Consider the following 26,802-nt stretch of genomic DNA (forward strand, 5'->3'; position numbering starts at 1 on the left):
GTCAGTCATTAAAGCTATAGGTACCTGCTCTCACACTTAAGCAATCTTTTCTCCTCTGGTGGCTGCTGAAACCTGCCTTTTGCAGGAAGGCTAGCCATCCTTCAGAGCAGGAGATCCAACTTAAAGAGATCAAGCCAGGAATTAGGTTTGGGCAACAGTAGCTTTTGTTTACTACATGAAAGTTTGGAATACTATAGAAAAATAGTTGCATTTTGAGAAAGCGAGCTGCAAACCAATATTTTCATTAGCACACCAGAACCCATCCTTTAGTGTATGGAGCTTTGATTTAAACCTTTAAAATAAAGCTTTTATTTTAGCCAAATTTTTAAGAATGTGAGCTCTAGGCTGACAAAATCAGTACATTAAATTAGATGTTAAATATACTATGGTCAAACTTCACTAGCTCTCACCAGCAACCAAACATTCATCTTAGTAATCTTAAAAGCAGTCACAGCTGGAGGAAATTGTCAAGCAGAAGTGGGTGTCTGGTAAATATAGGACCATCACTACACTAATGGTCAGAAAGGAAGTGCTGAAACTTCAGTAAGCAAAATTCCAAGACACAAGAAACTTAACTACCATTATAAATTTTATTTAAAAATAAAATGAAGTTAGCTGCACAGCAGCCAGTTGAGAGATGCTTCTGCTTAAAAAAAAGAAGTGCATTTTGCTGGGTTTGGCCTTTATGATCAGCACCACCTGTGAGAAAAAGAAAGCCAGTTAATAATAGTCATATTCAGACCTGAATATGGAGGACAAACGGTTAGGCATTTTTATTACATAAATGCAAAAAGTATATTATACAAGCCACTAGATTGCTGGCCTATGGTCCTACAGAAGGCCCTCTGTCAAGTGAATTTTGAAAAGCAAATTGTAGCACCTTCCTAGAGGTAGCATAAGAGACCCAATAAAATATAGTGTAGAGTTTTAGTTATTAGTCCTGGAGAAAATTAGATACTTTGCTTGAATCTTAAGGTAAGAACCTTTAATACAGGTCCCTTCAAACTACTAGCCTATGTAAACAAATCTTTAAGAATGGTGTTCTTAGTGGAAATAAGAATCTAACATCCTGCACTAATTCAAATATTGGTTATAACTGCTTGCATATTCATACAATACTCACCAAAAAAACAATTTCTGTACTAGTGCTTCAATCATCTGCTAATTTTCATTCCTGGAATACCATAGTTCAGTCCAGACACCTGGGCTTTGCATTCCTATTAATAGATGGAGGCAGAGAATAAAAACTTTTGACACTTGCTATATAATCTAAAGCGCCACCTGCAGCTCTTCACTATTGATCTGTAAAGGAAAATTAGGTTCTTACCTTTGCTAATTTTCGTTCCTGTAGTACCAAGGATCAGTCCAGACTGCTGGGTTATGCCTCCCCTCCAGCAGATGGAGTCAGAGAGAAAACTGAAGACACTCCCCAGATATACTGGTGTGCCACCTGCGATCCTTCAGTATATGTGATATCAAAGCAGAAACGAACGACAGGACCACTGTAGCCACTGTCAAAGTCATCAAAATATGTTAGTACCCATTGAGCAGAACAAGTAAAAACTTCCTTGAGAAACAAGAACAACAAGGAACAAACATGACCACAACAGGACAACCAAAACGGTGTAGAACAACCCAAACTAAGGTCAACTTACCGTGGAAACTGGACCATGATCCGTAAGAATCTGACACCGAGAAAACCTGAAATACGAGCGGACTCCCAGAAAACTTGGGCGGGCGTCTGGACTGATCCTTGGTACTACAGGAACGAAAATTAGCAAAGGTAAGAACCTAATTTTCCTTTCCCTGTACGTACCAGGATCAGTCCAGACTGCTGGGATGTACCCAAGCCGCCTTAAATGGGATGGGACCCCGAGAGTCCCGCTCGAATCACACTGCTGCCAAAAGAAGCAGCCGACGGCCCCCGAACATCTACGCGATAATGTCGAGCAAAAGTATGCAACGACTTCCAAGTGGCCGCCCTACAAATCTCCTGGGTAGAGACCTGAGTACTCTCAGCCCAGGAAGACGCCTGTGAACGGAGGGAGTGGGCCTTAAGCCCGTCCGGAACGGACTTACCACACCCAATGTACGTGGATGCTATCGAGCACGTCAGCCAGCGGGCAATAGTAGCTTTTGAGGCCTGTAAACCCTTTTTGGGCCCCTGCCACAACACAAACAGGTGATCTGACCGCCGAAAATCATTGGTGACTTCCAAATATCGCAAAAGCACTCGACGAACATCCAAACGCTTCAAGTCGGAACCGTGAGAAGACTGCAGCTCCTTCTCCGAGAAGGACGGCAAGTCCACCGACTGATTCACGTGAAAAGCCGATACAACCTTAGGCAAGAACGAAGGAACCGTACATAACGACACCCCTGAGGCAGAGATACGCAAGAACGGCTCCCTGCACCAGAGCGCCTGTAGCTCCGATACCCGACGCGCGGAGGCTATGGCCACTAAGAACACTGTCTTGAGGGTGAGATCCTTTAAGGAGGCTCGCCTCAGCGGCTCAAAGGGTGCGACGGTGAGGCCCTCGAGTACCAAATTCAAGCTCCAGGAAGGACAAGGGGCTCTGAGTGGAGGACGTAAGTTCCGAACACCGCGCAAGAATCTGGCCACGTCCGGATGACATGCGAGAGAGGATCCTTCAAACTTTCCTCTCAAACAACCCAGAGCCGACACCTGGACTCGCAGAGAACTGTAAGCCAAACCCTTCTTCAGACCATCCTGTAGAAAAGTAAGGATATCCGCTATCGACGCACGACAAGGCTGAACTTGGGCGGTCGCGCACCAGGAGTCAAATGCTTTCCACACCCTGGCATAAGCAAGTGTGGTAGAAGGTCTCCGCGCGCGAAGCAAGGTAGAAATAACCGGCTCCGAATAGCCTTTCTTTCTCAACCGCCGCCGTTCATAAGCCAAGCCGCCAGACAAAAGCGATCCGCTAGATCGAAAAATACTGGTCCTTGACGAAGAAGGTTCGGAAGGTGGCCCAACCGTAAGGGCCCGTCCCTGGCGAGATTGACTAGGTCCGCAAACCACGGTCTTCTTGGCCACTCGGGAGCAACTAGAATCACTGGTCCCTGATGGGATTCTAGACGCCTTAACACCTTGCCTACTAAGGGCCAGGGGGGGAACACATAGAGAAGGGTGTGACAAGGCCATGGAATCGCTAGCGCATCTACCCCCTCCGATCCGTGTTCTCGCCTTCGGCTGAAAAAACGTGCTGCCTTGGCGTTGAGCCGAGTTGCCATCAGGTCTAGGCGCGGCACTCCCCATCGCCGGGTGATGAGACTCATCGCCTGGTCCGAGAGCTCCCACTCCCCGGGATCCAAGTACCGACGACTGAGATAATCCGCTTGAACGTTGTCTACGCCCGCGATGTGAGTGGCCGCGATGCGGGCCAGGTGGCGTTCCGCCCAGGCCATTAACAAGGACGCTTCGACCGCCACCTGCTGACTTTTCGTGCCGCCTTGTCGATTTATGTATGCTACCGTGGTCGCGTTGTCTGTCAGAACTCGAACCGCCCGGCCCCGTACCATTGGCAGAAATTGACGCAAGGCTAGGCGTACTGCCCTGGTTTCCAGACGGTTGATGGACCACGAAGCTTGGCGATGGGTCCACGTCCCTTGCACCGCACGGGATTGACAGACTGCCCCCCAGCCGGTCAGACTGGCATCCGTCGTCACTATGACCCAAGGGGGGGGGCTCGAGGTCCACTCCTTGCAAAAGATTGTCCGGGACCAACCATCAGCTTAAGCTGGACCACGCCGGTTCTAACAGTGGCAACTGCACTCCGTAATCCTCGGATTTCTGGTCCCAGCGAGAAAGGAGAGCCCTTTGCAACGGCCGCATATGAGCAAAAGCCCACGGTACCATCTCCAGAGTAGACACCATATGTCCAATGACTTGCAAATAATCCCAGGCCGTGGGTAACTGGAGATCTAGAAGCCACTGCACCTGAAACATCAGATGCTCCATTCTCTGTCGAGTCAGAAATACCTTGCCTACCAGGGTATCGAAACGCGCTCCCAAAAATTCCAACCGTTGACTCGGAAGCAGCTGGCTCTTTGCAAAGTTGACCACCCAGCCTAGCGACTGAAGTTGCTGTATCACCAATCGGACTGCCCGGTTGCACTCGGTTTCCGATTTCGCCCGTATGAGCCAATCGTCCAGGTAGGGATGTACCAATATTCCTTGACGTCGCAGGAAAGCGGCGACTACCACAAGAACCTTGGTAAACACTCGTGGCGCTGTAGCGAGGCCGAAAGGAAGGGCACAAAACTGGTAGTGTTCTCCCAACACCATGAATCTCAGATATCTCTGATGACGCTCCCGGATTCCGATGTGGAGATATGCCTCGGCTAGATCCAAAGAAGCCAAAAATTCTCCCTTGTGGACGGCCGCAATAACAGACCTTAGAGTTTCCATGCGAAACCGGGGAACGTGCAAGGCCTTGTTTACTCGCTTCAAATCCAGAATGGGACGGAACGTACCTTCCTTCTTTGGGACTAGAAAATAAATGGAATAGCGGCCCGTTCTTGTCTCGTCCGGGGGAACGGGTAGTATTGCCCCGAGGGCCCGTAAGTGGTTCACCGTTTCGGCTATAAGAAGTTGCTTTTCCCGAGGCCCGCAAGGGGATATCATAAAAAAGTCCCGGAGGGGTCGAGCAAAGTCCAACTCGTAACCGTGACGCACCACGTCGAGGACCCATTGATCCAAAGTTATTTTGACCCACTCCTCCCAAAACCGGGACAACCGACCTCCGATAAGTTGAACCGAGGAGTGGGCCTGCGCACCTTCATTGAGCCGGTTTGATGGCCGGGAAAGACTGCGAGGCACCCCCCCGGGGAGGCCGCCTACCACGAAAGGAAGACGAAGACCAAGATTGGGACCTTGCCGGTTGCTTCTGGGAAAAGGAGCCACCCCTCCCCATTCGGAACCGGCGCTGACCCCGAAAACGAGCTCTGGCATTTCCAAAAGACCGAGACTGACGCGGTTTGTCCTCTGGCAACTTGTAAACCTTATTATCACCCAGGTCTTTGATAAGTTGATCCAACTCTTCACCAAACAATAGCTTACCCTTAAAAGGAAAGGAACCTAGGCGTGCCTTGGAAGAAGCGTCCGCCGACCAACGACGGAGCCATAGCAATCGCCGTGCGGAAACCGCGGAGGACATAATCCGAGCTGAGGTCCGCAACAAATCATACAAAGCATCCGCTGTATAGGCCACCGCAGCCTCCACGCAGTTGGCTTGCTCCGCCTCTCCAGGTGGAAGCTCTTGGGAAGTAAGCAGCTGCTGAACCCAGCGCAGGTTGGCCCTCTGCACTAGGCTGCTGCACGCCGCTGCCCGGACCCCTAGGGCCGCTACATCAAAAATGCGCTTGAGCAAGACCTCCAGCTTGCGATCCTAAAGATCCTTGAGAGCTATCCCCCCCGTAACGGGGATGGTGGTGTGTTTGACCACAGCCGTCACCGCCGAATCCACCGAGGGGGTCTTTAGGAGATCCAGGGAGTCCGCCGGTAGGGGATACAGTTTCTCCATGGCCCTGCTCACACGCAGCGAAGCCTCTGGGACCTCCCACTCTTTGGAAACAAGTTGTAACACCTTATGATGAAAAGGGAACGTTTGAGGGGGGGCCTTCAGGCCCGCCATGGCCACGTCCCCCGTGGAAGTGTCCGCGTCCTGATGCGGGGCCGGAAGCTCCAACTCCTTCAATACATGAAGGATTAAAAATGCTAACTCCTCTTTGCCGAACAAGCGGCGCACCTGGGGGTCGTCCCCTTCAACCAATGCCGGATCGCCCCCAGCGAACGAATCCGGGTCCCCCTGAGGCTCTGGTAATCCTGTAGCCGGCGGGCGGGGGTCCTGAGCCCCCTGGTCCCCGCGGACGAGGGTCACTAACCCCCACGCTCCCCTGATCCCCCCCAAGCCTGGGAAGCTTGGGAGGGGGGGGGGCCCCATCAGCTTCCCATCCTGCCTCTGCCTGTAAGAAAGCTTTGTGCATTAACAGCACAAAATCTGCCGAAAAAGGCACAGACCTCTTCAAAGCTGCCTTACCTGCACCAGAAGGGGGAGGGGCTGCCTCCTCCTCCAAAACGGGCGGCGATTCTGTCATTAGACCGGATGGAGAGGGAGGAGGGGAGAACTCCTCCTCCGACGCTGATAGCTCCGGCTGCCTCGTGGCCAAGATGGCCGCCACCCTCCTCCCCGAGGGGGGAGGAGCCGAATATCGGGAGCCCGGCTGCTTGCTCTGCCGCGACGAGGAGGGAGAAGGACGGCAGCTGCGGGCAGCGCTCGGCCCCCCCGAGGGTCCCTCGCCCCCGGGAAGACATCGGGTGCAGAGACCCTCGCGCCCCCCCGCAGGCCAAAGATCGCGGCATCCCGGGCCGAAACGCAGGCGGCAGGTAAAAGCGTGCCAAAAAACAGAGGAGAGCAAACGTGGCTCGCAAAAATGCGCCGGGTGACCCAGCCACCCCCTCCGGAGTCCGCAGAGGCACGGCAGGCCGGGGCTAGAAGTAAAAGCTCACTGCCTGTCACCAACAGGTCTTAAGTGGCTCGAAGGCAGAAAAAGGAAACTTTTAAAAACTTTTTTTTTTTTTTCCAAAACCCCCTTCAGGGTAAGGGACCCTGGGACATAGGGGGGAGGGTGACCGGCCCACCGGTAATCTCTCCCCCAACCTCCTGGGACACTAATCCGGGTATTCCAAGAGGGCAATGCCCTCTGTGCCTGCCCTGCCACTTAGCGCTGCGCTGTCGCTCTGCGCTATCGCTGCGCTGTCGCTCTGCGCTGTCGCTCTGCGCTATCGCTGCGCCAAATACCAATGACAAACCTGACTGACAACACTGAACAACAAAGACCCGAAGGTAAGTCAGCACTTGTTCCAGTTCAAAAGAGCAAATCCCCAGCACAAATAACCTAACCGGGACAGGACCGCAGGTTATGCCTCTCAATCTGCTGGAGTCAGAGGAAATACTGAAGGATCGCAGGTGGCACACCAGTATATCTGGGGAGTGTCTTCAGTTTTCTCTCTGACTCCATCTGCTGGAGGGGAGGCATAACCCAGCAGTCTGGACTGATCCTGGTACGTACAGGGAACCAAGCTATGATTAACTAAAATGTCTTAACCCCCCTAACCTGAGCAGGGGAAATTATGAAGCCCTCTAACAGGGAGTGAAAACCTAATCCCAAAGAGAACTGTAAATGCACACCTTCACCATAACCACTGAGAAGAGATCAGTCTTTAGAATCTGAGCTTTGGTATTTCAGCAACAAAAACTAACATGCAAGAATGAATTTTCTTTTCTTGTTCATACCCAGATGCCTGGGTTGTACCCAAGCTTCCCTAAATCAGGCAAAAACCTGGAAGAGCAGCTCGCAGCACCCCCCATTAATCTAGAGGAAGTATACACCAAATCAGAGGGCATTCGCACCGTAAGCCACAGCTGCTTCCACAGCTGAGACAAATTACCCTTGAAGCTGCTTTACCCACCGGAGATAAGCACGCTGCAAGAAACAAAGTGCTGCACGCAAACCCAGGGACGCCACCTCAAAACATTTTAAGGTGTAATTCCATTTTACGATCTTGTACATCTTTTAAAGTGGCCGAACCAATAACCGGAATCATGGTGCACATGGTCACAGCAGACACTGCATCTACTTTTGGGAGAGAAAAAAAAATTCTAAATCCTGTTCTGGTAGAGGGTAAAGTTTCCCCATGGCTCTGCCAACCTTTAAAACAGAATCGGGAGTCAGTCATTCCTCTTCTACTAACTTAACTGACTTGTAAGGGAAAGAAGTTGGAGGTTCTCGGATGGCACCTAGTACTGGGTCCTTGCCGTCCAAATCCTGGTTCTCCAGAGGCATTTCAACCCCAAGAACCTGGTAAGCCAAGGGAAGCAAAACCTTGAGCTCTTCCTTTTTAAAAAGGCAGACCACCTTAGGATCGCCTCATGAATAAAAGACCAGGTCATCCCCTAGACCCACATCCTCGGTAGCTGGAATAACCGGAGCCACCAGGGGAGCTTGGCCAGACCCCGAACCACCAGGAACTATGATAGCATCCCTCCAGATCAATCGCCTCAGCTGCACCACACTGCGGGCGAAAAATCAAGCTGTATGCTGAAGGAACCCTATTACCAGACATAGAAGACCTCTTGGGTCTCCCCGAAGGACCCTCAGTGGGCTGGAATGGTGGAATCTGCAGCTGTGTAGTCCCCCCAAGCTGCTTTGTCTGGCCATATAAGCATCATTAACAAAACAAAGTCTGTGGAGAAAAGCCTCCCTGCACTAGCATGGTCTGATTGAAAAACAGGCAAACCAGAGCTTTCCTCTCCTTCTAGCCTTCCCTGCCCGTTCCCCAACCTGGAACGGACCGGAGACAGATAGAGAACCCTTCCCCACCTCCTCCCGGCGAAGTGGGAACTGCCGCTGCAAAATCCAAAATGGCCGGGTGAGGTAAAAAAAAAAAAAAAGGAAAATTAGTTCTTACCTGATAATTTTTGTTCCTGTAGTACCACGGGATCAGTCCAGATCATGGGTTAAGCCCCCGTTCCAGCAGGTGGAGACAGACCAGAATTCTGAGGCTGCCCATATACGGACAGAACCTACCCAGGAACCCTCAGTATAACTATTGTCAAAGCAGAAAAGGAATGATCAAGCACCAGGTTAAATAACAAATATAATTTAAAAAACAAGATAACAATTGAATGAACTGTGTGACTAAACGCTCTTGTATAACTACCCCTGATCATCACAAAGATGCTTCCGGTGCCTAAACAGTAAATCCCAGAAAAAAAAACAATGCAGGAGACAAAATAGAGAAAAAAAACCTGTAAGGCGGCAAAAAACAGAAAATTCAAGCGGACAGAATAAGAAGGGCGGGTGTCTGGACTGATCCGTGGTACTACAGGAACGAAAATTATCAGGTAAGAACTAATTTTCCTTTCCCTGGACGTACCTGGATCAGTCCAGACCATGGGATGTACCAAAGCTTCCCTATAGAGGGTGGGACCCAGACAGTCCCCCTCGAAGAACCTGTTGACCAAAGGAACCAAAGGCTGGAGCCTGAACATCGAGTCAGTAGTGACGAGCAAAAGTATGAAGAGATTTCCATGTAGCCGCCCTACATATTTCTTGCGGTGACACCGATTGAGACTCTGCCCAAGAAGTCGCTTGAGAACGGCCCTTGCAAATGTAGGCTGAAGAAATCGCCTCCTTCAACCAGCGAGCAATCGTAGCCTTAGAAGCTTGCTTCCCCTTGTTGGGACCACTCCACAGAACGAAAAGATGATCGGAAACTCGAAAATCATTAGTGACCTCAAGATAATGCAACAAGACTCGCTTGACATCAAGACGGAGATCACTATTACCAGAAGCCGCTAGATCCTCTGGTGAAAAAGCAGGGAGTTCAATGGACTGGTTAACATGAAAAGATGACACAACCTTAGGTAAGAAAGAAGGTATGGTCCTTAGGGAAACACCCGAGTCCAAAAAACGTAAGAAGGGATCCCTACAGGAAAGAGCTTGAAGCTCAGACACTCTCCTGGTGGAAGAGATAGCAACCAGGAAAACAGTCTTGAGAGTCAAGTCTTTGAGAGTGGCACGACGAAGGGGCTCAAACGAAGCCATACAGAGAGCTCGAAGCACCAAGATTAAACTCCACGAAGGACAAATAGACCGAACAGGAGGCTTTAAATGCTTAGCGCCTCTAAGAAAACGCACGACATCTGGATGAGAGGCGACCGGCCGACCCTCAATGGTGCCCAGGAGAGAACCAAGGGCAGAGACCTGAACGCGTAGAGAGCTAACTTAAAGACCTTTGAAGAGACCACGCTGAAGAAAAGAAAGTAAAACCGCAACAGAAGGCGAGCGAGCCGAAACACCCAACTCTTCACAAACATTCTCAAAAACCTTCCAGACTCTCACATAAGTAAGAGAAGTAGATTGTTTGCGGGCCCTGAGAAGGGTGGCAATAATTTCATCTTTATAACCTCTGCGCCTTAAACGTCTCTGTTCAAAAGCCATGCCGCTAGACAGAAGTGATCCGCCTGGTTGGAAAATACAGGACCCTGTCGTAGAAGATTGGGTAGATGACCGAGACGAAGAGGTCCGTCCACCAAGAGATTCACCAGATCCGCGAACTACAGCCGTCGGGGCCACTCGGGAGCCACGAGAATGACCGGACCGCGATAGAGTTCTATTCTTCGAAGAACTTCCCCCACTAACGGCCACGGGGGGGGGGGGGGGGGGAGACGGGACAGGGACACGGGACGGACACAGAGAAGGACTTCGGAGGGCCAGGGAAGAACCAGCGCGTCCACCCCTTCTGAACATTGCTCCCTCCATTGGCTGAAGAACCAGGGAGCCTTGGTGTTGGCTAGAGTCGCCATGAGGTCCAGGTGACGGGGACCCCACCTGCGCACGATTAAGTCCATCGCCTCAAGTGACAGCTCCCACTTGCCGGGGTCGAGAAGTTGACGACTGAGAAAGTCTGCTTGAATATTCTCTTTGCCTACTATGTGGGAAGCTGCCAATCGATCCAAGTGCTTCTCGGCCCAAAGAAAAAGCTTGCTGGTCTCTAACGCCATTAGACGACTTCGAGTTCCCCCCTGTCGATTTATGTAACCTACCGTGGTGGAATTGTCTGATAGGACTGACAGCTTTGTGACGGATCAGAGGAAGAAAGAACTTGAGGGCTAGAAAAACCGCTCGGACTTCTAGACAATTGATGTGCCAGCGAGATTGGGAAAGGGACCAAAACCCTTGCGTCGCTTGAGATTGACAGACCGCTCCCCAGCCGGAGAGACTGGCATCTATCGTTACTATGACCCAAGAAGGAGTCAAAAGAGGCATTCCCCGGAGAAGATGGGCCAGGGAAAACCACCATTGAATGCTGGCGATGGTAGAGTCGGAGAGAGGAAGAATCTCCTGGTACTGTTCGGATACTGGCTTCCAACGGGACAATAATGCTTTCTGTAAAGGACGCATATGAGCAAATGCCCAGGGAACGAGATCGATCGTGGAGGCCATCCCACGCTGATTGTCCTCGAGTCTGAAAGAAAAACCTTCCCGATCCGAGTGTTGAAAAGAGCGCCTAAGAATTCCAGCTCTTGCGAGGGCTGGAGGGAGCTTTTGGAGAAATTGATTATCCAACCGAGAGATGTGAGAAGGGCCAAAACTCTGTCCACTGCAAGTGTGCAGAGGCAGATTTGGCCCTTATAAACCAATCGTCCAGATAAAGATGGACCAAAATCCCCTCCCGGCGAAGAGCCGCTGCAACAACTACCATGATCTTGGAAAAGGTGCGGGGAGCAGTAGCGAGACCGAAAGGGAGAGCTCGAAACTGAAAGTGTTGACCTAAGATCTAAAAATGAAGGAATTTCTGATGTTCCTGACGAATGGGGATGTGAAAAATAAGCCTCTTTCAGATCTAGGGAAGCCAGAAATTCCCCGGGACGAACCGCTGCGATTACCGCCTGCAGGGTTTCCATTTTGAAACAGGGAACCCAGAGGGCCTGATTCACCCTTTTGAGATCCAGAATGGGACGGAAAGAATTGTCCTTTTTGGGAACAATGAAGTAAACTGAATATTGGCTGGCACCTCTTTCGTGTACCGGAACTAGAATGATTGCCCCCAGCTCCTGAAGATTCAACAGGGTGTGGCAAACTGCCGGTCACTTGGAATGGCAACAAGGGGAAACTGTCGAGATCCGGAAGGTGTCTGGCAAAATCTAATGCGTAACTGTACTTTATCACATCGAGGAACCAGAGGTCGGAAGTTATTTTGGCCCACTCCTCGAGAAACATGGAAAGACGCCCACCTAAGTTTCGAGCGGAGGAATGGACCAGCCGGATCTCATTGGGGAGCTGACTTAAGAGGTGGTGGGCTGCTGGCGGCTGTCTCGGAAACCTCGAGGGCCGCGAAAGGAATGGGACCAAGACTGTGACCTGGATAGCCCACCCCTGGGAAAAGAACCACAGGCTCTGCTAACATAACAGCGATTCCCCCTAAAGCGAGAACGAGTCGGAAAGAAGGACTTCGACTGTTTGGGATGGTCCTCTGGCAGCTTATGAACCTTGTTTTCCCCCCCAAGGACTGAATAAGCTGTTCTAGGTCCTCACCAAAAAACAACTTACCCTTAAGGAGGAAGATTGGGCAATCTAGCTTTAGAAAAAGCATCAGCAGACCAATTGCACAACCAGAGAAGACGTCTGGCAGATACCGCAGAAACCATAGCTTTAGCCCGAAGTAAATCATATAGTGCATCCGCACCATATGCTATGGCACCCTCCAAACGTTCAGCTTGCTCAGCGTCTGCAGATGGGAGGTTCTGGGTGCTGAGTAATTGTTGCATCCACCTAAGACTTGCCCGCTGCATGAGACTGCTGCAAATTGTCGCCCGGACACCAAGAGCTAAGACCTCAAAAAATACGTTAAGTAAAATTCAAGTTTACAGTCTTGTACATCCCATAAGGCTGTGGCACCCACCACCGGGATGGTAGTGTGCTTTGTTACCGCGGTGACAGAAGAATCCATCTTGGGAATTTTTAACATGTCCAGGCAGTCCTCAGGGAGCAGGTAAAGTTTATCCATAGCTCTCTCAATGCGGAGATCCGTCTCCGGAGATTCCCATTCCCTGAGGAGCAAGCGATGCATAGGATGAAAAGGGAAAGTACGCGGGAAGGCCCTAAGCCCCGCCAGGACCGGGTCCGCGTTTGGTGTCATCGCTGCAGCCACAGAATCATCGGGGGGGGGGGGGGGGGGCATCAATTCCCAGTTCGTCCAAAACGAAGGGAATAAGAGGCTCCAACTCTTCCCGCCGGAATAAATGGAGAATGCATGGATCATCACCCTCTAAGGGGTGGGGGGGGGGGGGGGGATGGAATCATCCTCATCAGGCAGGTCCAAGGCAGGCGGGGGAGGAGGGTCCGCAGGGACTAAACAAATCCTAACAGGACCCTGAGGGTCAGAACCAGCCTTGGGGGAAGGCCTTGGAAATTTAGGAGGGATTGGAGTGGGGGGGTCCACCTCCCTTTGCAGGCTGGCCAGATAAGAGTCATGCATTTAAAGGGTAAATTCAGAAAAAAATCGGGGGGGGGGGGGGGGGGGGGGGGGGGGGGGGGGGGTGAACGTGAAGAAATTAAGTCTCCTGCCCCCGGAGAAGCAGGAAGAGAAACATCTGAAAAATTCAAAATGGCTGCCGCGCAGTCCTGGGACTGAATCGGCTTTGCAGCACGTTGGGGAGTCCTTCCCCAGGGTTGAGATGAAGGTGATTCAAAGGAGGAGCCTTCACCCCCAGAAAGGCACCTGGAACAAACATCTTCGTGGGAGAGTCGGGAGGCAGACTCTCCACAGGCAACATAGCACAGTGGCCGAGGCATGGGAGGAGCAGCGATGTAATTAGAAACAGCTGAGCTGGGAGCCCCAGAGGAGAAAGGCGGGAGATTGAACCCCGCACTCTCCTCACAAAATTCAAAACTGCTGCAATAAATTTTTTTTTTTTTGAGAAACAGTATAGAAGAAAAAAGGTCTCTGTTCTTTATTTTTTTTTATTTAAAAGGAGAAAATCTGAAACAGAGTCAGGGGAATGAAACTCATCCCTGAAGCACAACCGAGGAATGGACCTCTCGGGGCTCAGCAGCAGGTAAGTGGGGAGAGGGACTGGCACCACCAGTATCACCCACACAGGTCACCGGGAAGGGAACCTAGGCTGATAAATATCAAGGGCCAAAGCCCCCCTAGGAACCCCAAGAGTGAGGGAGACAAAAATGTCTACCCTGAACACAGAACATTAGAGAAAAAAATTCTGTTTGCAACAAAAAATGTATTTATTCTTTTTTAATAAAACAAACTATAAAGGTACTTGCGTGAGCTTGCCCTTAAGTAGAAAGAACCCATGAGGCAAGCTAAAACAGGGAACCAAGGGTGAGGTGTTCCACCTGCTGGAGACAGTTGAATACTGAGGGTTCCTGGGTAGGTTCTTGTCCTTATATGGGGGCAGCCTCAGAATTCCGGTCTGTCTCCACCTGCTGGAACGGGGGCTTAACCCATGGTCTGGACTGATCCGGGTACGTACAGGGAAATTGCAGCTGGTCCAAAAGATAACGATACTAGACGCTGTTTAGCAAGAGGAGCCACAGACAAACCTTCCCCACCGTCGGCACAGTTAGCGCATAACCCCGACCTATTACAACTGGGAAGAATCGGAGCCGCATGAGAGGCATGCCCTGACATGAGCCATAAGGTACAGATAAAATTAAAATAGTCTCTGAAGGTACTCACGACACAAGAGGTCCCCAAAAACAGCCAGAGCCCCACAAAAAGCTCCTACCTAAGGGAAGTCGCTCACCTGTAGAGCAGTACTCCGGTACAAAGTTTGTTTTTTTTTTTAGTTATCTTTAGTTAAAAGTGAGCAACCTGCCCTGAAAAATAGGCAAAAAATTATTGTAAAGAGCCTGCAGCTGCCTCAGCAAGGAAGGATCTTGACAACCAGATTTACACCTCACAGGTGCCCAGACCAAGCACACACAAGAGTACCAACCCCCAGCTTGGCCACAGTACCCCAAAGATTCTAAACACCCCCCCCCCCCCCCCGAGAGGAAGGCTCAAGATTCAACCTCTGCCATCTGCTGGAGACAGAAATACTGACAAACTGCAGGTGGCACAGTGGCTTAGATACAGTGTCAGCGAGGTTTTTCCCTCAGTCTCCATCTACTGGCTAGGGGAAATGTACCCAGGAGTCTGGACTGATCCAGGTACATACAGGGAAAGCTGTGTCAAGTTTTTATTCTCTGCCTCTTATCTGCTGGTAGGTATGCAAATCCCAGGATTCTAGAATGATATGGATAGGTGTAACATTTTTCAAACTATTTTGAAAACTGGCTTTCTACAATTTTATGTTGAAACAAGTACTTACTTTGTTTGCAATTAAGGATGCACATCAGCATGCTGGTTCATCAGATCAGTGGATGTACAGGACAATAATCCTACAAGATTAAAAGCAAACACATTACCAAAAAGTTGAAAATATCCCTTATACAAATAGCTAGCATTCAAAACCACCTAACCCCAAATTTTCATAATTTAAATAAAAATACCAATTACAAAGCTACAAGAACTGGACTGCCCTTTGAAAGGAGCATCCAATGCCTACAGCAATACTGAAAACTAACCTACTTTAGAGGTCAATTACAATACTGATAGAATAGGTCCTAAAAATGGTAGAAATCTGCACAAATACTATTAACTTGAACATTTACAAGGACCGTTTTAACCCTGTTGATTACAGCACTGGAACAAATTGATTAAATAAACTGCCTTCCAGTTCAGCTAATCTGACTGTAGGATGTATCATTTGTCAATTAGTTCTACAAGATGCAATTATTTCAGGAAAATTCCATTACGGACATAAGTAAAATCTGTTCTTACCTACAAGCACAGTAACAAAACCTTGCCTTCTGGATCTGACTGCTAGTCCTAAGAGCAAGGTTCCTTACTCTTGTCTGCCTCCTTCCTTCCGATGAGCACTGTAACCTTCCTCCTAGCTTTCATGGAGAGTGCAGAAGGTTCTGCTTATCTTGCTAGCAGTCTGTCTGCACTTGCTTATCTGTCATACTGGACTCCACACAAGTGTCTACTCTCAGCTGTCGGAGTTTGAGCTGAAGGCCATTCGTGCTGGCTATGCTTGCTAGCAGCTGAACCATCTGTATGCCTCCTGGATCTTTATAGCTATTTAGTTCTCGGCTCCTGGCGATCTTTCCTCATATCTTCCTGTTGTAGTACGCTATTATGTCCTGAATGTTATCAAAGCATGCCAGAGTACGCAGGATGTATCTGTAGACTCCCCTCAATAGTTTGAGATCCACCTGATATTTCAAGCTCAGCCTTGTTATACACCCATGGGACTAAACTTCAGGACATTCACAATCTAAGAGCAGGATAAGCCAACTGAAAAGATCTGTTAGTTAACATTTAAGTAACTTCAAGATAGATTAACTTGACGATTTTGATGCTCCCAAGATGCTAAGCAAGTCAGTCTAAAACGTTATGTATCATCTATTACCAACTTTAACCACTGCAGCAAGTCAGTACCATTTAAAGTTGTATTAAATGACTTGCTTAAGAATTTGAATAATTTTGCTTCAAGTTTAGTCAAGGAAACAGTACAAAGGCTAAAAAGCATATTTTACATGAGCTACAGCAAAAGGTCATGTAGACTAAAACCATGATATGCCCAAAGTGTCATTACATTAAAAATTTCTGGTCCGCCCATCTGCCCATTAAAACCCCAAAAGATAAAAGCTCTTTAGTTTTGCATTAGACAGCCAATCATTTTGTTGTATTATTCCACTAAATCTACAACTTATTTACTATTGTGCTTGGTAGTGGGCTTAAACTAGAGGAACATCACTAATTAAAAACCCACAGAAAAAACTGCATGTCAGTTGAACTATGATAGATGCCTAAATTTTGACGACTACTGGTGATTAAGCATGCAAAAACATGAGACCTAAACTTTGGCTGCAGATCTTTCAAGTTACAAAGAACTGTGTGCCCACCTCTTGCTGACTGGCAAAGGTTTTCCTTGGATTCTGCAGTGAACAGTTTATAAACTAGAAGATAAGATAGCAATGCTCCTCCCCCCAATATCCAATTCATGATCAGTCTAAGCCAGCCATAAAAGTGAATATGCAGGTTTGAGCAATATTTTCACAATGCACATTTGGTGTGTGCCCGTAAAGAGACTATATACTATTTTCATTCTATTAATACCTAGGTCAGGTCCAACATAATAAAAGCCTACAGTTAGCCATAAAATTTAAAGTAGTCTGATCAATTACTCAAGATTACATGGGTTCTAGAGAGTTTTTAAAGGGTGACCAATTTGCTTATCGGTTTCAAAACTTATATGGCTGCTTTAGCAGAAAACAGCTTAGACACTAATTGGGGGTAGAGTGTATTTCCTATTTCCCAGATTCCCTGCAGCTCAGTTGAGATGTAAAACCACATTTAATTTGTACAGACTTAAATTTAGTAAACGCACAGATCTGGTAGTTGGGACAAATTAAGATATCGGCCATTTTGAAAATTCATCCTAAATTTGAAGGATGAAAAGCAAGAAAATTAAAAAAATTTTACCAATTTGACTCTATGCTACAAGTATTCCCAATATTTTAGGAAGTTATTTTCAAAAACTTTTACATTGTTGCATGCAGGGAGTATCAGTACGTTGACTTCCGTAAAACCCACTATGATTTTTTCCTAAACCAAGGACCTAGAATTGATTAGCTACACAGTACATTAAAAAAAAAAAGACACGTATTTATTCAGCATCATGATCAGACTATTACAATAATTAATCAATGGCATGGGTCAAAAAAAAAAATTCTACATTTTAAAACCCTTTTGGAATGCTTTACACTTTCCACATTACAGAAACTAAAATAACCTGTTATACAATTAATTTCACACATACATAGTCCTTTTTGCCCAAATATTTTTTCTAAAACATGTCTTCATGTAGCAGCTACGCCCTGCCACAACTGTGCTTGGCTGAGTTCACAACTTTTGTAGTAACCTGTAGCTTCCCTGTCACTTCTCTGGCTCGCCTCTCCTGCTAAGCTTTGTTTCCTGTTGAATAATATGGAATAAAGTTGTTAATCTAGACATCAACTCATAAGGCTACAAACCAATAGCACGTGTAGTTCCCATATGTTTAGTATATAGACTACAGTGGTATTCTCTAATCATTAACACTTATTACCAATTAGCTATATTAATCTCACTATAGGGCTAATTTTATGATACTGCAAAGATCAGCCTTACCAAATCAGTTTAGAATCTTCTTCCACTTCCATAACTGCTGCTTCCACCACCTCCACTTGATCCACCATATCCACCTAAATTAAGAAAGTCTGTTAAATTCTGTAAGTTAGATATAATCACTTAAAGAATGCATATGGCCAAGTGCTACTTACCACCACCACCACCACCACCACCTCCACCTCCACCATATGGCCCAGATCTACTTCCACTTCCAAAGTTTCCTCCTCCTTTCATGGGACCAAAGTTAGAAGATGACTGGCTGTTATAATTTCCAAAGTCATTGTAGTTTCCACTACCTCCAAAGCTACCTGAAAGGAGATAACAGCATTCTTAATTGTTCCAAATAATTAGTGAAATGGCACCTACAGATTAGTTATGCTTGATTTCCCACCCAAGTTACCATCTCACATCTATCCAATAGCAAGACAAACCATTTATTTATTTTTAGTTTTTTATACCGATTTTCCTGCATAAAATGCATATCAAACCGGTTTACAATGAAACAGAATAAGCAGGAAGTAAAATTCCTTAGTCTAATACATTTAAATAGCTTCTCATTATATAGTACCCTAGGGTCTGTGGTTTGTTTGCAAGAGAAAATTTTGTATTGTAAAGAACAGTGGCCTTGAAAGCTTTCTAATGGCTATAGTACAGATAAAAAAAACAACTATCAAAAAGTGAGGGATGACACCAGTTGATTCAACTAGATTTAAAGCTTCATCACATCACACGTACCACTGCCACCAAAACCACTTCCACCGCCGCCACCTCCATTGTTGTAATTATCGTAACTGCCACCACCACCATATCCACCACCCTGGTTTCCTCCATAATTTCCTTGTCCACCTCCATAACCTCTGTTACCCCCAGAATAAGGTGGGCTTCCTCCATATCCACCTGCAAGAGAATTATGAAATAAAAATGTGATTCATAAACAGAGGCTTACAGTACTTGAAAAAGCCCTTGTTCTACTTTAAGAAAGGAAAATTGGTTCTTACCTGTTAATTTTCATTCCTGTAGTACCACAGGATCAGTCCAGACAGCTAGGTTTTACCTTCCTTCCAGCAGATGGAGACAGAAAATCTTGACGTGCCCCTCAACCGGGTGTAGCACCAGCATCTCCTCAGTATTAGAATTCTCAAAGCAGAAAATGTATTGCAACTATTGAATCAGAAAGACAAGGAGAAGGAGGAAATGAATAAACCAACTATATACATAGAAATATGTTAAGCCAGATCGAGCGGACTCTCATAAGAAGCATGCCCACAGAAAAAAGGGCAGGCATCTGGACTGATCCATGGTACTACAGGAACCAAGATTAGAAGGCAAGAACTAAATTTTCCTTTCCCTTTACGTACCTGGATCAGTCCAGACAGTTGGGATGTATCAAAGCTTCCCTATCTAGGGTGGGAACTGGAGAGTTCTGCTTGAATGACACCGCTCCCAAAACCGGCAGTGTCTGGCGCCCGGTCATCCAAACGATAGCGTTTGGCAAAAGTGTGCAAGGACTTCCAGTTTGCCACACTGCAAATATCCTGCAGGGAAATCAGTTGACACCGAGGACCTTATGGAATGTGCTTTCAACCCTTCCGGGATAGGACGTCCACGACAAATATAAGCTAAAGAGATGGCCTCTTTCAACCAAGGAACTATGGATGCTTTGTGCCCCTTCTTAGCGCCATGCCAGAGAAAGATGATCGGAAACCCGAAAAGCATTAGTGACCTCGAGATAACGTAAGAGGACCCTCTTGACATCCAGGCGCCTCAAAATTCTCTCAAGTGAAAGGTATCCAGCTCAAGATCTGTAAAGGCTGGAAGCTCAAACTGACTGGTTTAAGTAGAAGTGGAGAACAGTCCAGATGTGGTAGTAGCGGCACGCCATAAAGCTTGCCCCTCAGGCATCTCAAACCCGCAACCTGTACCCAAAGGGAATTAAGACAATACTTTGGCGAGTCCTTTCTATAAGAAAGCTAGAATCTGCAGGATTCCCTGCTCACGATACCAAAATTCAAAGACCCTTCAGATCTGGACGCAAGTTAAAGAAATAGAGGTCTTCCAGCCCTGAAGCAGAAATGGTAACCTCTTCTGAATAGCCGTTCTTCCTTAACTGCTTTCAAAAAAGTCAGGCCATTAGACAAAATCAATCCACCTGGTCAAAAAATATAGGGCCTTGACACAGCAGGTTTGGAAGATGACGCAGTCGCAAGGGTCCATCCACTGCGAGGTTGACTAGGTCAGCAAACCAGGGTCATGAAATTTACCTTCCCCAGGTGAAGGTCTATCCTCCTGAGAAGCTTGCCTATCAGACACCACGGTGGGAACACAAAGTAGAACATTGTGCGGCCTTGTGAGCACCCCTTCTGCTCTGTGCTCTCTTTTGTGACAAACAGCAGAGTGCCTTTGTGTTTGTTCGAGTTGCCATCAAACCTATATGAAGAGTGCCCCACCTGCATGAGATGAGGCTCATTGCTTCCAATGACAGCTCCCACTCTCCGGGGTCTAGCCTTCGGTGGCCTCAGAAAGTCCACTTGCACATTGTTGGACCCCCCCCCCAAATGAGAGACGCTGCTAGCAAGGTTAGATGCTGTTCTGCCTAGGACATCAGCTGCTCCGCTTCTAGAGCGATGACTTGGTTCCCCCTTGACGATTGATGTTAGGACACTTGTCACATTCCGACAGAACCTGTACTGCCCGATTGCGCAAGAGTGGAAAAAACCCTCTTGAATGCCAGTTATACTGCACTTGTCTCTAGGCGACTGATGGACCACTTTGCCTCCTCTGTTGACCACTGACAATGAACTGGCATCCTACCCCCCCCCCCCCCAACTGGAGAGGCTGGTGTCAATGGTCACCACCCACTTAGGTATTTGAGGTCCACCCTGCGCCACAAGTGTTTTCGGACAAGCCACCAAAGACTGGGCCTGGTGGACTCTAAGCGGTAATGCCACCTAGAACTCCAACGGCTTAGCAATGCTTTCTGTAAGGGTCTCATATGAGCAAACGCCCATGGGACCAACTCCAGAGTTAACACTATGGAGCCAAGGACTTGTAAGTAATCCCAGACTCTGGGCACCGCAGCTGCCAACAGATGTTGAACTTACGACTACAACTTCCTGATTTGGTCCTCCGCTAGAAAGTGCTTGCCCATTTTGGTATTGAATCGTGCTCCTAATAAGAACCCGAGAAGGATGTTGACCCTTGGGAATGGTTATTGACCCAAAAGGGACAGGATCTTGTCCACCTGCTTGCAGAGCTCCTCTGACTTCACTCGAATGAGCTAGTCATCCAGGTACGGGTGGACTAACACTTCCTCCCACTGGAGGGCCGCTGCCACTACCACCACCACCTTGGTAAACGTATGTGGAGCTGTAGCCAGGCTGAAAGGGAGGGCACAGAATTGGGAAAAGCATCTTGAGGATCAGGAAGCAGAGAAACCTCTAGTAATCCCTGCTGATCCCTATGTGCAGATACACTTCCATCAGATCTAGAGAAGCCAAGAACTCCCCTCGGCATATGGCTGCTATAACTGAGCGCAGAGTCTCCATGGGCCTTGTTCATCTGCTTCAGGTCCAGAATCAGGTGGAAGGAGCCTTCCTTCTTCGGCACCACAAAGTAAATGGATTAATGGCTGACTCCGCATTCTTCTTGGGGGACAGTAATAATGGCCCCTAGATCGATCAAACGCTGGACTGTTTGCTGAATGATCTTTTTCTTCAACTGGGAGCCACATGGAAAGACCATATACAGGTTGCGTAGAGGCAGAGCAAAGTCTGAAGTGTAGCTGCTTTCTATAACATTTAAAACCCACTGGTCCGACGTTATCTTGAACCATTCCGTGAAAGAGGGCCAACCAGCTACTTCTCAGTGGGATGGAGGAACGGGCCAGCTGTCTCTCATTGGGAGGACGTTGGGCCAGTCGGGGAAGACTCCTGGGGAGGAAGATCTCTAGCACACAACAGCTGCTGCACCTACCGGAGATCAGTGCGGAGCCTGAAGCTGCTGTAGATGGCCACCCAAATGCAGAATCTTGAGATGCACTTTGAGCTTCTAGTCCTGTGGGTCCTTAAGGGCTGCTGCCCCAGTGACCAAAATAGTAGTTCTCTTGGTAATGGATAGAGCTTGTCCATTGCTTGGCCCACTCAAGCCTGACTCTGGAGCATCCCACTCCCAAATCATCAACTGTTGCACCAGAGGGTGAAATGGAAAAAAAGTCTTTGCCAGTCCTTGCAAGCCAGGGTCCACTATGTCCTAGATTATCCTGGGGGACTGCAATGCCCAGCTGCACCAGGACATGCAGGATAGAGGGTTCAATTCCTCCCTCTGAAATAAAATGAACTTTTGGATATCTCCATCTAGGGGAAGAGACTGCTCCGCCATGAAAGGAAGCTGCTGGCAGTGGCCCCACGGTACTTTGTGTTTTAATGCAACTTTACCAGCTCAGGAAAAAGTATCCAGGAAAACCCCCCCGACTCAAACGGGGGAGGGGAGGGGAAGAGAACGACGACACACGACTACCTCCAGTTATCAACCCCGGCACCACTGAAAGAGGGAAGCATCTTCATGTCACAGACCCTGCTCTGGAAACCTGCAATGGGGGAGGAGGAATGGTCCCACTAGGACCTGCCAACCCCCCTTAGAGGAATAAAAGATCCTTCTTGTCCTTAGCTGTCCTGCTAGTTAATTATTCTTTTAAAACCTAAAAACACAGTCGGAAGTGCAGGTTATGCACCACCTCCATCTGCTGGAGACAAAAATACTGAGACGACGCTGGTGCTACATCCGGTTAAGAGAGGCGCCCTTCAAGTTTTTCTCTGTCTGCTGGAAGGGAGGCAAAACCCAGCAGTCTGGACTGATCCGGGGACGTACTGGGGGAACACTGCAAGCAATCCCCACTTAGGAGACAATGTTGGCAGGCTGATGTCAGGGCAAGGCTATATGTCAGCAACAGTGAGTCAGTTGTCTCAATCTTTATCTGCTGGTAAGAGTATATAATATCCATTAGTGTGTATTGGCCTGCCTGAGTACAGAGGAAATATCCAATGTGGCTGTTTCAGTTAAAATGTTAGCCACTGTGCAAAAGAATCAATTCACAAAGGCAAACAGATATGCATATGTTCAAAGACCTGTTTTGAGAGTTGTAAGAAAGGTTACAGGCCAGCACCTTTTGGGCAAATGCAAAAATAGTCCTAATAAAGACCAGCAAAATACAGGTTAGACATACCTTCATTGCCAAATCCATTGTAGCCATCTCCACTACTGTAACCACCTCCACCACCACCACCACCACGGCCACTGCCAAATCCTCCTGTGAAGTCAGAATCTGTTATTCATTATTATTATTTTACCAATTATGTATATATATATACATATAACTTGAGATATGTCTTTAAGTTACCTACCTCCACCGCGGCTGAAACTTCCACCACGGCCAAAGTTATCATTACTACCAAAACTGCCTCCACGACCACCAAAAGAGCCACTACGACCTAGAAACAAACCAATGTTCAAGAATGTTTGCAATATACTCAGGAAGAAGTGATAGATGAATAAACTTTCAAATAACTTCAGTGAATACATGAGGAAGGGAAACTTGAGAATGAGGAGTCACTGGATGAGGGTGAAGATTCAGGAACAATCAGAGGACATTTTTTTCAAATAGGGTGGGGTATTCCCAGAAGTCTCCCATTATGGGTGATTGAGATAAAAAGCAAATTTTGACAAAATATGGGAAACATGTGGGTTTGAGGAAGATGACATGCCAAGGATTGTTTGCTATCAACAAGCATAATGGGAGATGGAGATAAGCCTTACAGCTTTTGTCTAAGATTTCTAGTAGATTTGTCTTCACATTTTATTTTCTCCAGTGCAATGAGGCAGTCACTGCAATTCACCTTTCAGAAAAGCAGCAAATAATCCCCTCCAAGTTAAGAGCATACCTCTTTGACTAGCTGATGCACTTGCCATTTCCTGCTTTGAGAGTGCTTTCCTTACTTCACAGTTGTGACCGTTAACCGTATGATACTTCTGAACTACACGGAGGAAAAAAATGGAAATTCAGATTTCCTGAATATCTTGATAACTCAAGCCATCACTGATACACAGAACTATTCATAGTTACAAATCTTTCTGTGCATAATGTCTCAAGAACCTATTTGCAGTTTTCTAGCCAAAAAAAAAAAATACTATGCAAACCAAATGTTATGTGAAGCTTATGGCATTGCAAGCAAATCAAGAGCAGCAGGCTGGGAAGCCAAGGTTCAAATCCTGCTGATACTTAGACATTGTATCTGAGACAATAGATTCCCAAACTTAAATTGCAAGCCCCCAGGACAGGGAAATATACCTGCAGATAATCACCTTTGTGGTTGACGAATCAAAGGCAAAATAAAAGTACCAGCAGGGCAATGCTTTTTTGTAGTTTCTCTAGCGATAATTATAAAATACAACTACAAATCAGCAAGTTTCTTGTATTTAGAACAAAAGACTTGCCAAAATGGATCAGACCAAAGGTCCATCAAGCCCAGTACCTTGTTTCTAACAGCGGCTATGCCCTGTCACAAGTACCTGGCAGGATCACAAGGGGTAGATAGATTCAAAGCTGCTTATCCCAAGAATAAGAGACTTTTCCTCCAGGAACCTGTCGAAACTTCTTAAAATGTTGTTACACCAATGGCTTTCACCACAATCTCTGGCAAGAATTCCAGAGCTTAAAACGTCAAAAGTGAACTACTTACTAACTATCTTATCCACAGAATCATGGTCATCAAAGGTGACAAATGCAAAGCCCCTCTTTTTTCCACTACCGCGATCTGTCATGATTTCAATCACTTCAATTTTTCCATATTGTTCAAAATAATCTCTTAGGTGATGTTCTTCTGTATCTTCCTTGATTCCCCCAACAAAGATTTTCTTTACAGTTAGGTGTGCTCCAGGTCTCTGGGAGTCCTATCAAAAAGGGAGAAACCCCCCCATTATTCAACAAATATGAAGCACATTAATTTTGAGGTTTTATATACTCATGTTTGGAATAACCTTCGCATCAGTTTACAAATAATTCGATTATAAACAAAGATATCATTGTTATAAAAAGAATAAAGGAAATTACAATCAAAAGTAGATAAAACAAATTAAGCAACAAAATTTAAGAACCTCACATTAATAATGAACGTATGCTCATATTTCAAATAAAAAACAATTACATAGTGCAAAAGAAATAAAAACAAACTATTAATAATATCACAGGTAATAAAATCAAATAAATCAGTAAATTCTAAAATGGGATAAGAAATAATAAACAGTGATATATTTAATATTTGTATTGCTCCTTATATTGTTACATTGCAGGATATCCCATACCTCTCTGGAAACTGCTCTCTTTGGTTCAACCACTCTTCCATCAACTCTATGTGGTCTGGCATTCATACAAGCATCAACTTCCTCTACTGTAGCATAAGTAACGAACCCAAACCCTCTGGAACGCTTTGTGTTCGGGTCTCTCATCACCTACAAAAAGACAGGGCTTGTTAACCATACATGATATGCCAATTCAAAAGTATATTAAAAAAAAAAGACAGTGGCTTTTCCAAATATTTTACAAAGAACCACAGGGAGTCAAATAGTTACAACTTTGTAAAAGCATTCAAAATCAGTGAAAGATTACCTCAAATCACTTACCACACAGTCTGTAAGTACACCCCATTGTTCAAAATGGCCACGTAGGCTTTCGTCTGTCGTCTCAAAGCTCAGTCCGCCTATGAAGAGCTTACGCAGCTGCTCAGGTTCCTTTGGCGACTGCAAAATGAAGGGAAAAAAACTCCAAACCTCAAGATTATGGAGGAATATCACAGCATAAACAAGCAATCAATATAACATTTACAAGTACATTGTATGATGTTGACCGCATCTCTATCCTAACCAACATAATTTTAACAATAGTCAACCAGAAATTACCGTTTTCTTTATACGCTCCTTCGAATCCATATTTCGACAGAGTAAGCAAACTAAGCTTTCTTACGAATTTCAGATACAGATAGAAAAACCGTAATATAGATTCAGAGAACCGAGCTATCACACCAACTCCAAACCAGAACAAAGCAGCGATCAGACCACGAGACTCTGATAAGGGAACACGCATGCGCAGGCAGCGCATGCTTTTCACGGACCAGGAGCCAATTAAAGGATAATTATAATACTACACGCCACGCCAAGAGAACGACATCGCCAGCAACGAGTAAATGAAAAAAAAAAAAAAGTTATAAGTAGCACCTCCAGCCGGGACGGATAGAGAATCACCAAGGGCAAGATGGCGGGCACATCAGCCAGCCCAAGACAAAGAAAAATGGCTGAAAAACAGAAGAGCGGAAGAGATTATCTCCCAGAACCTAGATAGCGAAAATTGTTAACAGTATAGATGATAGAACCACAGAACACAACACAAAGTTTCACAGGGGCGCCCGGTCCCAGGAGAAAAACGATTTCGCGCTGCGTCACAGACATGGCGCCCACGGAAAGAAAATGGCGCCCAGAGAAAAGGATGGGGGGGAGGGGAAGCGGTGCGTCTGGAGAGTATATATAAAGAAAACACCTCGCATCCACCAGCGAGTAGGTTTGTTTTTGTTTTGTTTTTTTTACCACATACCCCCTTTTTCACCTTAAAAAATATAAAAATATTATGCACGAAACTTTACTGTATCTACCTCTAAAAGGTCACGGCACTTCTTTTATAGAATACTCACGTTTACTTAGTAATGATTTACTTTCCTCATATACTTACCTCAGACATGATAGACAATCTACAACCCTCCCTCTCCACCTGCAAAATCCAGAAAGAGAGGCGCTAGGGTAAACGAGAGGACGTAATTCAGCGCGAGTTTATGGATCATGCGCCGCTCCGCCTGCTCTTCGCGCCTATTGGCTCAGAAGATACCGGTAATAACAGAGACCTGTCTTTCAATTGGATAGCAGTCCTGCTT

General features: G+C 46.8%; 1 protein-coding gene across 19 annotated transcripts; it reads right to left on the minus strand.

The window, feature by feature from the left end:
• Positions 1–571: 571 nt before the first annotated feature.
• Positions 572–26,759, minus strand: HNRNPA1 (heterogeneous nuclear ribonucleoprotein A1). Of its 19 annotated transcripts, XM_029595160.1 has the most exons (15): positions 25,781–25,925; positions 25,505–25,621; positions 25,187–25,333; positions 24,565–24,775; positions 23,767–23,859; positions 23,230–23,316; positions 23,052–23,150; positions 18,566–18,727; positions 17,983–18,138; positions 17,831–17,904; positions 15,434–17,635; positions 14,922–14,991; positions 7,496–7,662; positions 1,124–1,217; positions 577–699 (listed from the first exon to the last, which is right to left on the minus strand). In XM_029595160.1, the coding sequence occupies exons 1-10, from the start codon at positions 25,808–25,810 to the stop codon at positions 17,840–17,842; spliced, it is 1,167 nt and encodes a 388-aa protein (XP_029451020.1). In that variant the 5' UTR covers positions 25,811–25,925; the 3' UTR covers positions 577–699; positions 1,124–1,217; positions 7,496–7,662; positions 14,922–14,991; positions 15,434–17,635; positions 17,831–17,839. The 19 variants fall into 18 exon arrangements, with proteins under 19 accessions (XP_029451023.1, XP_029451024.1, XP_029451031.1 ...); XM_029595163.1 differs by lacking the exon at positions 15,434–17,635 and having other exon boundaries at positions 572–699; positions 25,781–25,926; XM_029595161.1 differs by lacking the exon at positions 7,496–7,662.
• Positions 26,760–26,802: the final 43 nt, after the last annotated feature.

This window comes from Rhinatrema bivittatum, chromosome 3 (genome assembly GCF_901001135.1).
Source record: "Rhinatrema bivittatum chromosome 3, aRhiBiv1.1, whole genome shotgun sequence".
Taxonomy (NCBI): domain Eukaryota; kingdom Metazoa; phylum Chordata; class Amphibia; order Gymnophiona; family Rhinatrematidae; genus Rhinatrema; species Rhinatrema bivittatum.

What these genes read in the sequence shown, in the direction of transcription:
- HNRNPA1 (XM_029595157.1), bottom strand. Translation starts at nt 3,280, where the DNA reads ATGGGGAGTGCCGCGCCTAGACCTGATGGCAACTCGGCTCAACGCCAA.